Raw genomic sequence first — 17,001 nt, 5'->3', positions numbered from 1 at the left:
CATCCCAGTGGGGTCCAATCCACCCCACAAACACCCTGTGCTGCAGGATGCACTGTGCCCCACCAGAGAGCGGAGCACTGGGATCAGCACCAGGTGGAACTCAGCCTGAACGGGGGCTTGTAAACACTCCCTTTGGTACCAATGCGCTGGGGTTTGCCCAGCTGAAATATCGCAACGTCTTGGAACAAACCAATGTTTGGGTGAAGCATGGCCCAAGGGAAGCTGCCCCATTCAGAGATCACAGGGAAGCCAGCTGGCTGCAGGACCTCCCAGGGGGAAGTTTGCAGGCCTGAGTTCCCTTGGAGGTCAGGCTAGATGGGCAGAATGGGCCCTTTCAGTTTGGAAATCCACAAACCTGTGGATTTAGCACGATGTCAGCGCAGCCCTGTAATTAACCTAGCCTGCTTGGGGCTGGGCCCTGGCTCTCCTCCATGGCTGCAAACATTAGCAATCCTTTCAGCCAGCTTGTCCTGAGGTTTGAGGAGAGGCTGAGGGAACTTATGAGGAGAGGCTGAGGGAACTGGGATTATTTAGTCTGCAGAAGAGAAGAATGAGGGGAGATTTGATAGCTGCTTTCAACTGCCTGAAAGGGGGTTCCAAAGAGGATGGATCTAGACAGTTCTCAGTGGTAGCAGATGACAGAATGAGGAGTAATGGTCTCAAGTTGCAGTGGGGGAGGTTTAGGTTGGATATTAGGAAAAACTTTTTCACTAGGAGGGTGGTGAAGCACTGAAATGGGTTACCTAGGAAGGTGGTGGAATCTCCTTCCTTAGAGGTTTTTAAGGTCAGGCTTGACAAAGCCCTGGCTGGGATGATTTAGTTGGGGATTGGTCCTGCTTTGAGCAGGGGGTTGAACTAGATGACCTCCTGAGGTCCCTTCCAACCCTGATATTCTATTATTCTAACCCAGGAACCAATCCCTGCAACAAACCCCCCTGCCAACTCTGTCTGCATATCTATTCAAGGGACACCATCATAGGACCTAACCGCATCAGCCACACCATCAGGGGCTCGTTCACCGGCACATCTACCAATGTGATATATGCCATCACGTGCCAGCAATGCCCCTCTCCCATGTATATTGGCCAAACCGGACAGTCTCTATGCAAAAGAATAAATGGACACAAATCAGACATCAAGAACTGTAACTTTCAAAAACCAGTAGGAGAGCACTTCAGTCTCCCTGGACACTCAATAACAGACTTAAAAGTGGCAATTCTTCAACAAAAAAACTTCAGAAATAGACTTCAACAAGAAACTGCAGAACTAGAATTAATTTGCAAACTGAACACCATCAAATTAGGCCTGAATAAAGACTGGGAGTAGATGGGTCACTACAAAAAGTAATTTTCTCTCTGCTGATACTCACACATTCTTGTCAACAGTTGGAAATGGGCAACGTCCACCTTGATTGCATTGGCCTTGTTAGCACTACAAAAGTGATTTTCCTTCTCTTGATATTCACCCCTTCTTGTCAACTGTTGAGAATAGGCCACTTCCACCTTAATTGTATTTGCCTCGTTAGCACTGACCCGCCACTTGGAAAGGCAACTCCCATCTTTTCATGTGCCGTGATATATATACTGCTTACTCTGATGAAGTGGCTTATGCCCAAATAAATTTGTTAGTCGCTAAGGTGCCACAAGGACTCCTCATTGTTCTATCCTCCATGAATTTATCTAACTCTTTTTTTAATCCTGTTATAATCTTGGCCTTCACAACATCTTCTGGCAAGGAGGTCCACAGGTTGACTGTGCGATGTGTGAAGAAATACTTCCTTTTTTTTGTTTTAAACCTGCTGCCTATTAATTTAATTTGGAGATCCCTAGTTCTTGTGATATGAGCAGGAGTAAATAACACTTCCTTATTCACTTTCTCCACATCAGTCAGATTTTATAGAGCTCTAGCATATCCCCCCTTATTCATCTCTTTTCCAAGCTGAAAAGTCCCAGTCTTATTAATCTCTCCTCATACGGCAGCCGTTCCATACCCCTAATAATATTTATTGCCCTTTTCTGAACCTTTTCCAATTCCAGTATCTTTTTTGAGATGGGGCGACCACACCTGCACGCAATATTCAAGATGTGGGCGTACCATGGATTTATATAGAGGCAATATGATATTTTCTGTCTTATTATCTATCCCTTTCTTAATGATTCCCAACATAGCTATAATGAAACTATGCCAATTCATCCCAGCTGGGGACCTGGCCCATAGGCTCCAATGGAGCGACAATGAGTCACCCCAGCTGGGCACCTGACCCGTAGACTACAGTGGATAGACAGTGAGTCACCCCAGCTGGGGACCTGGCCCACAGACTCCAGTGGAGCGACGCCGAGTCACCTCAGCTTGGGACTTGACTAATAGGTAGGGATCTGGCCAACAGCTGGGGACCTGGCCCTTAGCTGGGGACCTGGCCTAAAGTACGCTTGCAGTGACAGAGCTCTGTACTGGGATATATAATGCATATATCTTGTTGCACATGAAGGGCCAGGTGGATGCCAGCTAACGCGTGCAGGGCATCAAGAACAGGCAGACCTGGCAGGGCTGAGGTAGCAGTCAGTGCCTGGGTTCTGAATGTTTCCTCTGAGTGACCCATTCCTTTCTCAGGAGCGCTTGGACTCTGTGCGGCAGGCACTGTCAGACAGCAAGAGGCAGAACCACAGCCTGACAGACACCATGCGCATGCTGCAGGACCAGCTGGGAGAGCTGGAGCTGAGGTGCAGGGAACTGGAGGCTCAGGTCAAGCACCTGCAGGAGGTGAGTGGGGGAGAGAGGAAGGATAGCCTTGAGCTAAAGACCCTAGACGCACCCTTGGGAGATCTGATTTCAAGTCCCTGCTCTGCCACATATTCCTGTGTGTTCTTGGGTGAGTCACTTAGCCTATCTAGGGCTCAGTTCCCCCTCATAATACTGCTTCCTTTGCTTGTTTAAATATGGAGCATGTGTACCGCACCTAGTACAGGGGGCCCTGATCCCAGTCGAGGCACCAGGCAGCGTACATAATTCCTGAGGAGAAGCTGGGCCATAGCAAGGGGGGAAGTGCCAACAAGGAGGGGAAAGAAGATGGGAGGAGGGGGAAGACTCAGACCCTCCCATCCAGCTAAGCAGGGTCAGCAGCTGGATGGGAGCCCTCCAAGTAACCCAGCATGCTGTGGGAAATGGGACTGGTGGCTCAGGAGGTAGCACACCTTCTTCAGAGTTAGTTAAGCAAATGTCCTCCCATGGGGCAGAGGGCCATGTGCCACTGGAGAGACTGGGCTCTCACTGAGACACAAAACTGTGACCCCAAGTACTTGTGGGCATTAATGATCCTACGTCCCTTTTACAAGAGGAGGGGAGTCAGCGTCAGTGGAGGGGCCTAATTGCAGCTGGGGGAAGTAGATGTTGGCTAGTGCCGTATCCGCTGCATAGAGTAGACTTCACTTCCCACAAGACTGTTGTGTAGTGTAGCTCTAGGCTGTTAACCAGCTGCTGTGTTCTACCCCAGACGTGCCTGACCCTTTTACCAGGTTGTCTAGGCAGCACCCCCTTTTGTGGCACATCAAGACACAACTCACTCCAGTGCGGGTCTCGAGTGGTCAGGTGTTGCCCCTCCTGGAACTGATGCCATGGTGCCTTCAACCCCCTCCTATGGCACACTGAAGTCTTACCCTTTCTGGTGTGTGTGAGTCCAAACCAAAAACGAAAACAGTGCACTTCAAAACCAGGGCTCCACCCCTGTGGTCTGGGCTTGCCTCCCTGAGGCTGGTCCCTTTTTGTCAGTCTGCCTGGCCCTGGTCATCCTGTCCACCACATGGCTCCTCCATGCCACAAGCTGCCTTAGGCTCTCATCTGGAGCTGGTGCCCTCCCCAAGGAAGCAGCAGATCTCTACTCTCCTTCCCGGGGCTAGGTCTCTTCCACCTTTCAGCTCCTCTCTCCACACCTGCCATTGATTGCAGGTATAGCAGATGGGGTCATAGAATCATAGAATCATAGAATATCAGGGTTGGAAGGGACTTCAGGAGGTCATCTAGTCCAACCCCCTGCTCAAAGCAGGACCAATCCCCAATCAAATCATCCCAGCCAAGGCTTTGTCAAGCCTGACCTTAAAAACTTCCAAGGAAGGAGATTCTACCACCTCCCTAGGTAACGCATTCCAGTGTTTCACCACCCTCCTAGTGAAAAAGTTTTTCCTAATATCCAACCTAAACCTCCCCCCTGCAACTTAAGACCATTACTCCTTGTCCTGTCCTCTTCTACCACTGAGAATAGTCTAGAACCATCCTCTCTGGAACCACCTCTCAGGTAGTTGAAAGCAGCTATCAAATCCCCTCTCATTCTTCTCTTCTGCAGACTAAGCAATCCCAGTTCCCTCAGCCTCTCCTCATAAGTCAGCTGGGTCCACAGGCTCTCCTTAACCCTGTCATTGCCAGTGTGGGGCTTGTCCCATCACTGCCCCATCACAGCTTCCAAGAAACAAAATAAGTAATAGCTGTTTATACAATGGTTAGTAAAACCCTGTGGGATGAAAGGCACTATATACATGTAGGGTAGTATTTAATTATGTATTGGTTGTTCTGTATGTATTTATTATGGGAAAGAAGACCGCAAAAGATGGAATAGAAAAAACAGCAAGAGGAAGCACGATAGAGACACAAATGTAGACTGGTAGGGATAGAGGTCCTGACTCTGGTTTCAGCTGTGTGGTGTAAATCTAGTAGAATTATTCCAAATATACATTGCTGGACTGAGAGCAGAACTGGGCCCAAAGAGAAAAAGTCCAGAAGAGAAACCAGATATACAAACATTGAGGGAGCCACAAAGCCGTCCTCTCTGAAACTGTTGGGACCCATTTTCTGGTGGTGTAAAATGACACAGTTCTTCTTCGAGTGATTGCTCATATCGATTCCAATTAGGTGTGTGCGTGCAGTGTGCACAGTCATTGGAAAGTTTTTCCCCTAGCAGCACCCATCGGGTCGGCTATGAAGCCCCCTGGAGTGGTGCCTTCATGGCGCTCAATATGTGACCCTGCCGACCTGGTGCCTCCTCAGTTCCTTCTTACCGCCAGTGAAGGACATTGGAACTGTGATGTCTTGCTTAGCAAGTTCTCCATGTTTCCCTAGCTCTTGTTTTTCTCGTTGTTTCTTATATCTTTGTATTTAGTTTATTTTAGTAGTAGTTTGTAGCAGTTGGGCTTGGGGGGTTTACCCTCTATCCTGACTGCTTTTTCTTGGGAGGGCTTTCATGTCCAAGTCCCAGGGGTTCAAACCCTGCAAGTCCTGCTCCAAGCCCATGCCAACGGGCAACCCTCACGATGTTTGTCTGAAGTGTCTGGAGGAGGCTCACCAAACTGATTGGTGCAGGATTTGTAAGGGGCTTCTACCCAGAACCAAAAAGGAGTGAGGCTTTTGCCTTAACCAGCTTCTTATGGAGGCGACACTTAGCCCTCAGCCTCCTTCGGCGCTGCAGGACCCAGCACCAAGTTCTTCGGTGCGTAGTGCCCCAGCAGCAGTGGTGGAAGCGACACCATGGATAGACTGTAGCAGAGAACTGCGAACTGCCACTCCCTGGCACTGAAACTGTCAGGATCGACCTGGCACCACTCCCTGGCGCATAAGTGGCACCGGAAACAAGGGAGGAGTGGCTCTCTGTCCCAGAGGCCTACCCCTCTGGAACCGGCCAATGGGGTGCGTCCCTGTGAGGAGCACCCAGTGCCGAAGCCTGTGGAGACGGCACAGTTGACTTTGGCCCCGCAAGGGGGACTGTCGAGTCCGGTGCCATTGGACTCCCCGGCCCACATCATCGAGGAGTTGGAGCTGCCATCCACTCCAGACACCTTTGTGGCAGCTAGGGACCTCATCGCCATGACAGCGCCGAGGATTCGCGCCTAGCCTCCAGTACCGCATCGTATGGCGCCATCTCGAGGCAAACCAGAAATGATCCAGCAGTTGGCACCGCTGATCGAGTCCCAGCACCACTCGGAGTACCAGCACTGCTCACAATCGTGGCACCGCTCCAGGTCACACCAGCGCTCCCACTCGTGACACCGATCCGCACGTCAGTCTCCTTCACAAAGCAGGTCCTGGACCCGGCAATGGTCCCGATGCTGCTTGACGACCCCGCGTAGCTCCAGGTCGCGGCACCGCTCCCCAGCCTCGTGGCACCGCTCCCCAGCTCAGCGCCACTTGGCTCTACCCTGGCCCTTGCAGTCCCGATCCCAGTGCTCATACTCGGAGGTGGGATCTAGGTATTCGGAGCAGGACCAGCACCAGTCTGGCCATGGACACTCTGAGGTGGGGGCAGGACCATGGCCTGCACAGTGGCAGGGACCAGCACAGTGGCCATTTTGGATCCCGTGGGTGTACCACCAGGCCCGGGGCACCCAGTCTAAAGGTTCCCAATTGGCCACCTCTGAACCAAGGGTGCCAGAGGCCTCAGCCAGTCGCCCCACCCTTAAGGGTGCCGAGGAGGCGCCGTGCCCCTGTCTCCACTTAGAACCAACTCCAACTCCAGTTCCTGAGCCTGGGGCTACCAGTGACACAGGTCGTCAGGCTCCTGATGAGCAGGAGGGGCAGGAGAACCCTGTTCCCCCATTAGCCTCTTCATCCTTCTCCCCAGACGAGGCCATCGCAGGCAGTTCCATCTCCGGACCGCCTCCTGTAGACAGCTGCACCCACCAGGAATTCCTGTGCAGGGTGGCACTCAAGATGGGATTGCAAGCTGAGGAGGTGGTGGAGTCAGAAGACCCAGTGGTCGACATTTTAGCCCCAGAAGGTCCTTCAAGGGTGGCTCTGCCCCTCATCAAAATTATATAGGCCAATGCCAAGACTATCTAGCAGACTCCGGCCTCCATACCTCCCACAGCCAAGGGCATTGAGAGGAAGTACTTTGTGCCCTCAAAGGGGTACGAATACCTCTTTACGCACCCACAGCCCTGTTCATTGGTGGTTGTGGCTGTAAATGAGAAAGAGAGGCAGGGGCAGCAGGCCCCAGCACCCAAGTCCAAGAAGGCCAAGCTCTTGGACTTGTTTGGGAGTAAAGTGTACTCTACGGGGGTTGGGGGGATCCAGCTCAGGATTGCCAACCAGCAGGCAATTCTGAGCCGATATAACTTCAACTCCTGGAACTCGATGCTCAAGTTCCAGGAGCTTGTGCCAACTCAGTCCAGGGAGGAGTTTGGGGCCATAGTAGAGGAGGGCAGGGCGGTGGCACAGACCTCTTTACAGGCCTTACTGGACTCTGCCGACTCAGCAGCGTGCACCTTGTCCTCAGGTATTGCCATGAGGCCTACCGCCCGAGGTTCAGCAGACAATGCAGGACCTGCCTTTTGATGGGGCGGTCCTGTTTATGGAGCAGACTGACTCTCGGCTGCATAGCCTAAAAGACTCAAGGGTTACTTTGAAATCCTTGGGTATGCACACCCCAGCAACCCACGGAAGCATTTCAAGCCCAAACAGCTGCAGCAGCATTCCTATCCTCCTCGGCCGAGGCTGGACTTTTACAGACGAAGGGGCAGGAAGGGCAGAAGGAAGCCTTCCAACCCCCTTCCAGACAAGGCCAGGGCCCAACCAAACCATCGTCGGGTTCCAAGCAGGCCTTTTAAAGGGATGCCGGAGGACAGCGCACCAGACTCATTCCCAGATCCTTCCCCACCCTTTTTGAATCGTTTGTCCCACTTCTACCGTGCCTGATCCCAAATAACCTCAGACTGCTGGGTCCTCCGCATGGTGGAAGCAGAATACTGTCTCCAGTTCTGCTCCTATCCTCCCTCCCACCTCCTTTCCAGGAGGTGCAGGCGCTCCTCGCCATGGGAGTGGTGGAGGAGGTTCCTCAGGAGCTAAGGGGCAAGGGATTCTACTCCCGATACCTCCTAATCCCCAAGGCCAAAGGGGGTCTCAGACCCATCCTAGACCTGCGTGGGCTCTAACAAATTCATGGTAAAGTTGAAGTTCTGCATAGTCTCCCTGGGCACTATTATCCCCTTCCTGGATTTGGGAGACTGGTATGCTGCCCTCGACATGAAGGATGCGTACTTCCATATAGCAATCCGTCCAGCACACAGGCACTTCCTGCGCTTTGTGGTCATCCACGAACATTATCAATTTCCTGCCCTACAATCCAGCCTTTCAACAGCCCCCTGAGTGTTCACCAAGTGCTTGTTGATTGTGGCTGTTTTCCACCATCACCAGCAGGTGCAGATATACCCCTCCTCGATGACTGGCTGCTCAGGAGCCGCACCAGGGCGCAGGTGCAGACCCAAATCCGTTTGGTCAGGTCATGTTTGAGTGACTGGTTCTCCTCCTCAACTTGGGGAAGTCGACCCTGGAACCAACCCAGAGAATAGAATTCATTGGGGAAGCGTTAGACTTGGTCCAGGCGTGGGCCCTTCTACCGGAGTCCCGATTCTGAGCCATCACGGACATAATTAAAAGCCTCCAGCAATTCCCAACCTCAACAGCAAGGGGGTGCCTGAGTCTCCTCGGCCACATGGCTTCTTCCACTTAAGTGACCTGGCATGCTAGGCTGCGGCTCAGACTGTTGCAGGCATGGCTCGCCTTGGTCTACTGCCCAGGGTGCGACAACTTGAATTCAGTGGTCAAGGTGCCAGGGCAGATCCTCACGTCCCTTCGCTGGTGGCTTGACCCCCTAGCGGTGTGCAGAGGAGTCCCCTTCCACAACCCTCAACCTTCCTTGTCCCTGGTTATGAACACATCAGCTCTGGGATGGGGGCGCATCAGGGGGACCTCCAGACACAGGGCCTGTGATCATAGGATAAGCTCTCCCTACATATCAATGTCAAGGAGCTGAGGGCAGTGCGCCTTGCTTGCCAGGCCTTCCAGGCCCGACTGCAAGGCCAGTGCATAGCAGTTCTAATGGACAACATCACCGCCATGTTTTACATCAACAAGCAAGAGGAAGCTCGTTCCTCTCCCCTGTGCCAGGAAGCCCTTTGTCTGTGGGAGTTCTGCATAGCCCACTCCATTCACCTGGAAGCATCCTTTCTACCTGGAGTTCAGAACACGCTGGCGGACTGGCTCAGCAGGTCCTTCCACACTCACGAGTGGTCCATCCAACTGGATGTCATATACCTCGTCTTCTAAAGATGGGGGTTTCCCCAGGTTGACCTGTTTGCCACTCGACACAACAGGAAGTGCCCAATGTTTTGCTCCTTCCAACGTTACAGCCCAGGCTCCCTCACAGACGCATTTCTGCTATCCTGGAGAGGTCGCCAGCTCTATGCCTTTCCCCCATTCCTTCTTATGCACAAAGTCCTGCTCAAGGTCCTCAGGGAGGGGCAAAGGTAATTCTGATAGCTCCAGTGTGGGCTCACCAGCACTGGTACACCATGCTACTGGAGCTGTCAGTGGACACACCAGTCATGTTACATCTCCTCCCCGACTTACTCAGGATCATGGTCTCCTCTGTCACTCCGACCTATGATCCCTCCACCTCATGGCTTGGAAGCTTCATTGCTGAACCCCATGGAACTTCTGTGCTCAGAACGAGTAAGGAAAGTCCTTGGCAGCAGGAAGCACTCCATTAGAGCCACGTATCTGGCAAAGTGGAAAAGATTCTTGTGTTGGTGTGACCAGCGTCGCACACACCCCCTCCAGGCACTGGTACTCCTCATCTTAGAGTACCTCCTACACCTTAAACAGCAAGGCCTGGCGGCATCTTCCATAAGGGTACACCTCGCTGCTATCTCGGCCTTCCACCCAGGAGCATCTGGTCGATCTGTCTTCGCCAACCATATGGTTGGTCACTTCCTCAAAGGTTTGGACAGCCTACATCCTCAGATCAGGCAGCCTGTCCCTGCATGGGACCTTAACCTGGTCCTCTCCAGGCTTATGGAGCCCCCATTCGAACCACTGGTGATGTGCTCTCTCCTGTATCTGTCTTGGAAGGTAGTATTCCTGGTTTCCATTACGTCTGCGAGGAGGGTGTCTGAGCTAAAGGCCCTCATCTCTGAACCGCCTTACATGGTTTTCCACAAGGATAAGGTGCAACTCAGGCCACACCCGGCCTTCCTTCCCAAGATAGTATCGCACTTCTATACCAGCCAGGACATTTTTCTGCCTGTCTTTTACCCTAAGCTTCATGCCAGTACCCGGGAGCAGCAGCTACACTCCCTTGATGTTGGAAGAGCACTAGCTTTCTACATCGAGTGCACTAAGCCATTCAGAAAATCAAGCTAGCTGTTCATAGCGGTGGCAGACCAGATGAAAGGACTCCCAGTCTCATCTCAAAGAACATCCTCCTGGATCTCATCCTGCATCCGCACGTGCTATGAACTGGTCTGAGTGCCAATCCCGGCTCTCACGGCACACTCCACTAGGGCCCAGGCCTCATCAGCTGCGTTCCTGGCCCAAGTCCCGATCCAAGAAATCTGCAGGGCAGCGACTTGGTCCTCGATGCATACCTTCACTTCTCACTGCACCATTGTCCGGCACGCCAGAGACGACACAGCTTTCAGTAGAGTGGTTCTACAATCAGCATTTCCTTAACTCCGACCCCACCGCCTGGGTACGGCTTGGGAGTCACCTAATTGGAATGGATATGAGCAATCACTCGAAGAAGAAAAAACGGTTACTCACCTCTCGTAACTGTTGTTCTTCGAGATGTGTTGCTCATATCCATTCCAAACCCGCCAGCCTTCCCCTCTATTGGAGTAGCCAGCAAGAAGGAACTGAGGAGGCACCAGGTCGGCAGTGTCATCATATATTGAGCGCCATGAAGGCACCACTCCAGGGAGCTCCACAGCCAACCTGACGGGTGTTGCTCGGGGGAAAACTTTCTGACAACTGTGCACGTAGCACGCATACACCTAATTGGAATGGATGTGAGGAACACATCTCAAAGAACAACAGTTACGAGAGGTGAGTAATCATTTTTTCCTCCTGTGGCTGCATCACTTTACACCAGCCTCAATCTGCACAGCACCAATCCCAAAGAAGGGTTGGCCTCTTCAGCCTAATAGTGTGTGAAAATGCATCACCTCCCAAACTGAGGTGACAAAATGAGCCTGGAGACAGGTTGGGTGGCATCTCGTTCTCTTGTGCCGCATGATCCATTTCATGACAGGGTGTCCCTTCGCATGTGACATGTAGCACAGCAGTCTGCTGTGAAGTTTGTAGCCTACCAATAGCCATTTTGCCATGTTACTTGGAACAGTGAAATACAACTGTGTATGCTGCACAACTCAATGGAGCCACACTGCTTTGCATCAGCCAAGAGCTGGCCCTGTATCTTTAACCTTAATTACATTTTGAATGTCCCAATAAGCCTATATTCACCAGGCCCGACCTGTGATGAAACACTCACCGCTTGGACCATAGACACTATCATTACCAAGAGGCTGGCCTGGTGAATGTCGGGTTCCAGTATTGCCAGGTGCCAGGGGCAATTTTACAGATAGAAGATATCTGCTCCAAAAAAGAGTAGGCCAACATTTTTCAGACCTAGGCACCCAGGCCATTTCCCGTGGGCCTAGCTCCCATAGCAATCATACCATTTATTTAGGTGCCTACTTATGGCTTTTGGTGCCTAGCTTTAGGCACATGACACTGAAAATGTTGTCTGTAAATCATAGGCCTACATGTCGCTATTCTAAGGAGTCTGACTCTTGTAGTTGCTTCCTGTAAGAGTAGAGCACAGAGGTACAGGCATCACACTGTTATTAACTCTAAAATGCAACTGCTCTGTTCAGCTGGTGCCTGGATTTGAACTCTCACTAGGCATAAGAATTCCTTAAAGTCCCCACCTTCCCCAACCTGATGCAGCAGTGTTACCCCAGCTGGGGATCTGGCCCCAAAGCCTTACAGTCCATCTCTTGGGTATGTCACAGATAGTCCGACGTCAGCAGCAGAGTGAGCAGGAGGCTATAGCATCGCTGCAGAACATGCAGGATGAGAACAACATTCTCCAGGAGAGACTGCTGACACTGCAGAGAGCTGTAGCCCACCTAGAAGGGGAGAACAAGGAGCTGGAGCAATCGGTCTTTGAGCTGAAGCAGGACAATTCTGCCCTGAAGAAGACCCTCAGCAAGGTACTGTAGGGAGAGTTGTGAAGACACCAGTGGATGTTAAATTGGACACATGCAATGACGCACAAGAATGCAAACAGGCACAACCTGTCTCAGGCCTGGAGCTGTGTATTCCATCTGCAGACACTCGTGCACAGCCTGCATGATACTAGCAATGTCCAGGGTTGGATCCTCAGTGGAGAAATCAGTGAGACCCCCAAAGAGGTCAGTGGAGCTCAGCTGATTGACCTCATCTGGGGATCTGGTCCATTCACAGGTATCTATGAAAAGAAATACAAGCAAAGTCAGTGAAGGTCTGTAGGAGGCAGATGGGTCAAAAGCTCCACCCGTCCCCCTCCTGCTGCTCCCCACCTTCCTCCTCCCCAGTAGTACAACAGTGTTCAGTTCTTCTCTCATCCCCCATCTGCCAGCTACCATGCACCAGTCCCTCCCAAAGTACTTTCCTCTTAGACCTGGAGACCTGGCTCTCTTCTGCATCCCTGACCTTGTCCTCAGTGACTCCAGCTTCCACTCTGGTGTCCCCTCCCACTCGCTAACCCCCCGCCTCCTCGAGCCCTTGCTCAGCTAAAGGGCCACTTGCTCCACCTTGCTCTCCCTGTAGTATTGCTCCATCTCTGACCTTGCACCTTCCACGGCCCCTCTCTTCAACCACTGCCTCATTGCTCTGGTGCCCCCAGCACCCACCCCTTCACCCGGCGTTGTTATGAGCTGCATCCCATCCATGTCCATGACCTATCTACTGCTCTCAGTCCCCTGCTCCAGACCCCCTTCCTTTTTCTGACTCACTTGTTGATTCCCTCCCTTCCAGACTGGACTCCTGGGCTCCTCTCTCCATCTGCAAAATTGCTTCCTCCAGCCCCAAACCCTGGCTTTCCCCATCATCTGCATCATTCACTCCTGTCCCCTGGGGTATTCCTCATCATTTGTCTACATAGCACACGAGGCCCTGAGCTTGGCCAGGACCTCTGGGCACTACTGGAGTATAAATAGTCAGTAAAACAAGTGATGAGAACCTGCCAGTGGTGCATTTACCAGCATATACATCCAGAGAGCAGGCTTGATTCTGCATTCTCCTGCCCTTTGCATCATCATGTCCACTAATGCAAAGGGAGGGAGAAATCCAACCCTTCTGATCTGCAAAGAGTCTGAGTGAGAATACAAGGTGGAGTGCAAGGAGAAAGGGTTGTCTTCTTCATTCTGATTTGTGTGCAGATGTGCGTGTTCACCAGCATACAGACATGGGAGCAGATCCTCAGCTGGTGTAAATCAGCCTGGCTTTGTTAGTCAAGAGAGCTGTGCCAGTGGACCCCACTGATCATATACATACACACACTTGCCTTGGATCATGTCATGTCTGTTTGTGTGCACAATCATGTCTCTAGATAGGTAGATAGAGATATTACAGACATACACACACATTTGCCTCTGACAATGTATATTCATGCATATAGACCCCACATCAGGAAAGCATCTCAATTCAGCAAAGCACTACTTAACATTAAGCATATGCTCAAATCCCACTGAAGTCAAGCACATGCTTAAGCACTTTCCTGAACCAGAGCCATAGTGTAGTATAGATGTGAGCTTTCCCTTCCACCTCTGCCGATTGAAATCAGTGGAGACAGACTGCTGTGAGAGAGAGAAGAGTCAGGCTCTGTGCATTCCCACAGTCACATAACATGGAATAGAAATAACCATGTGAACACAAAAGCCCAAGCAGAATCCTGTGAGTGGGAGAGAGAGATCGCTGGCTGTGTGTTCCAGTAACCTTTGTTTTCTTGGCCCCTATCCAGTCACTTCCCACCACTTGCATTTATGTACATGATTATTGCTCTCACATTCTTTGAATGTAGTCCAGATAATGAGTTCAAAACTCTTCATTCAAATGTAGTCTCCTCCAAAACTCTCACAAACACAAATGCATAAGCACACACACATGTGCACACCTCTTGGCTACCTGATTTCTTCTCCTGCTTACAGAGGGAGCTAATGTTCCTTTCTGAGGCACTGATTCCAGTTCGAAGGAATAATTTGTGTCACGCATGTGTTCAGTATCAGCAGGGGCACTCTGGGATTGGCCTAATTAGCTTTAGTGATGGGGGAAGCAAAATCCAAACCATGTGCTAAAGCCGTCTTCTAAATTTAATACAAGTAGTTTCAGATTGACTTTTGACCCCTCTACCCAAAAAGATTGGTGTCTAAAAGTATCTGTCTCTTTAATCAGCTGCTATTCCTTTCCCCTGCTTGCCCCAAACACACACACACATTGTTTCATTCAGAACTCTCTTTTTTGATGGTTTCATAGTTTTTATTGTTTCATTTCCAACCAGTCTGATGGTTTCTGAACTTGATCACAGCACATAGAGCTGTGTGCAGCTCCTTGTGTTGTGTCTCAATTTGCCTGTCTGAAAGACGGAGGCAATCACAGGTCCTTACCTGTGCGCTATGAGCATTGGCTGTGCTGTGAGACGTCATCTCATGGCTCTTTCCATAAGAGGATGGGTTTGCCATAGGGCCAAATTTTCCCTTTCATCCAGTGCTGCACAGCATGCTTGTCTGCTGATCGGCCGTTTCCTTCACCTCAGAAATGGCTACACACCATTGATATTTATATCCATACAGCCCAGCTCCTCAGCTGCAGATGAGATTCACATGGCATAACTCGAGTGGACTGCATCACCTTTGCACACCCCCTGACCCTGAGCTGGCTGTGCATTGGGATGGTCCCTGTGAGGGCTGCTTTAACCTGCACCAGCTGCCAATAGTCTGAAGGGGCCTAGGCAACAGCTGTGGACCACTGGGGTGCAAGGATGCCCTGGCACCATCTCCAGTGCCAGCCACAGGGAGGTGGGCTGGCATAGAGACATTTTGTCAATTCTGCACCACCTAAGGATGCCCACCCTAGGGTGATCCTCCAGTAGGCCAGCTGTTTGCAGTGCTCCACCAGGAGAAGCTGGGCCAGGGAGTGTGAAGCACTGGACTCTGACTGGGAGCCTTGGAGAAGGAAGGCACTATGCCTTGCAAAGGTAAACCCCTTCCCTCACAGGAGGAGGAAGGACAGGCAGGGCATGGGGTGGGGAAACCTGCCACTGTCAAGTGATTGTGATGAGCCGCTGCAGAGCAAACACAGCCTGGGCCCTGCAGCTACTCTCCTCTCAGGGGCAGCTCACAGAGACTTCCAGCCAGAGCCTCAATGAGTGTCAGTCTTCACTGACTTCAGGGATGCTATGCTGATTGACACCCGCTGGGGATCTGTCTCATTGTCATCAGCAGAGCTATGCCCATTTATGCCAGCTAGGAATCCGACCCATTGACCCCAATGGAGCTACACCCATTTACATCACCTGGGGATCTGGCACTGCAGGTCTCAGAATGCAACACTCTGCCTTGATCTGCCCAGTCAAGGTATGAAAGGTGAGGATGGCTGCAAAGGGCTCCAGTTGATGTAAAGTCAGAGCAGCCCATGAGCTCACTGTGATTTGCCAAAGCTGGGCACAGTCTGGGTGCTGCTGTTATATTGACAACTCCAAACAAAAGGGATCAGAGGCTGTTCAAAACTATTCCAGCCTGGGCTTCTGTGAACTACACTGGCTAACAGCAGCCAGTAGGGAGCACTGTGCTGTCCAGGGATCAGCAGGAGCCATGCCCCTCATCCCCAGCCATGCCTCTCATGCAAGGAGGTGGCTTAGTGGTGCTACAGCAGTCCCTACATAACCCCAGGACCTCTAAGAATGTGTTTCCCCTAGTGTTGCAAAGACCCTTCAGCAGACCAAAAACCTGGCCATGAGTCTGACTCCACCCCATCTAACTCAGCGACCGGTAGTTTTCCAGCAGCAGGTTCATGCTCTTGTTGGTGAGGCAAAGTAGGGAAGCCCAGGACTGAGAGATCCTTGTGCTGAACATTCTCGTCGCCTCCAGAGAAGCTGTCTCTCTTTTCCAGCATCAAGAACCCTCAAGGAATCCAGGAGGGCCTCACAAATTGGACACTGGCTGAACTAACCCCCAGGGCAGCCTTGCTTCCCGCTCCATTCTGCTTGGACAATGCAGCCAGCTTGGCCTCATGGGTTCCCCTGTGAGTGTCCCCATGAAGCCAGAGTTTAAAGCTTCTCCCCAGGGAGAGGCAGAACAGATTGTCCTGCTCTGGAAGTGAATGTTTCCTTGGCATTGCTGCCCCTGCCCCGATGACCCTGTGATTCCCAGGTCTGTTCAAATAAACTGGGCCTTAACAGAAACTGAGAGCTGCCTGGCAGAATGATGCAACTGACCCCACAGATGCCACAGGAAGCAGTGGGAGCTCCTGTTCAGATGTTAGTGACAGCCTGAAAGGGATGACTATCCTGATGTTAGCCTCTCCATCGGGGACATCCATATCTTTGTTTAATGTGGCAGCCAGTGCCTCATTTGGAGCACCTTACGAATCAACAAGCTGTAGCATTAACACTGTGTAAGGAAAGCATAGGAGCCAATGTTCAATGCACAGTTGGAATCGTAAAAATGCTTTGTCACCCCCAAAAGGGTATGCAGAGTTGGTAACTACATGTGCGAAATAGGCGTTACTACCTCTCCGACACATGCAGTTGTGCTAAGTGCACACACAACCTACATGCACAAGGGAGCATGTGTTTTGCTTGCAACTGCATGGATAACGTGAGTAAAAATCAGGCCCCAGATCTGTTCTGATCTGGGGCTTTATTAGGAGTGGGAAATTCTCTCTGATCTGCTGTACCAATCCAAACATTTGGTTGGGAGGAACAATAACCACTGGTTTAAACGATCTCAAAGAAAGAAGATGAACAGGTGAGGAAAATTTCCCTTTAGGAATACCTTGATATTAGCCAACATGGTGTATCAGAGCCTGGGACTTGGTGAGAAAAGGGGAACTGTTTCTTTTAACGTTTTCTCTATTGAGGGTTTCCATAGAGCTGTACAGGAACAGAACAGGCAATAAAATACCTGTTGGAAGCAACTGCTCAAG

At 51.3% G+C, this 17,001-nt stretch overlaps 1 protein-coding gene across 1 annotated transcript in view; it reads left to right on the top strand.

Annotated features, from left to right (window-relative positions):
• Window positions 1-17,001, top strand: part of CROCC2 (ciliary rootlet coiled-coil, rootletin family member 2) — a 212,359-nt gene that overhangs the window by 183,598 nt on the left and 11,760 nt on the right. The window contains 2 exon segments of the mRNA XM_043522756.1: window positions 2,611-2,760; window positions 11,829-12,029. Of these exon segments, the coding sequence (XP_043378691.1) occupies window positions 2,611-2,760; window positions 11,829-12,029 (351 nt within the window).

Source organism: Chelonia mydas, chromosome 9 (assembly GCF_015237465.2).
Source record: "Chelonia mydas isolate rCheMyd1 chromosome 9, rCheMyd1.pri.v2, whole genome shotgun sequence".
Lineage (NCBI taxonomy): Eukaryota > Metazoa > Chordata > Testudines > Cheloniidae > Chelonia > Chelonia mydas.
The sequence above is the reverse complement of the archived record's forward strand: the minus strand, read 5'-3'. Positions and strand labels throughout refer to the sequence as shown.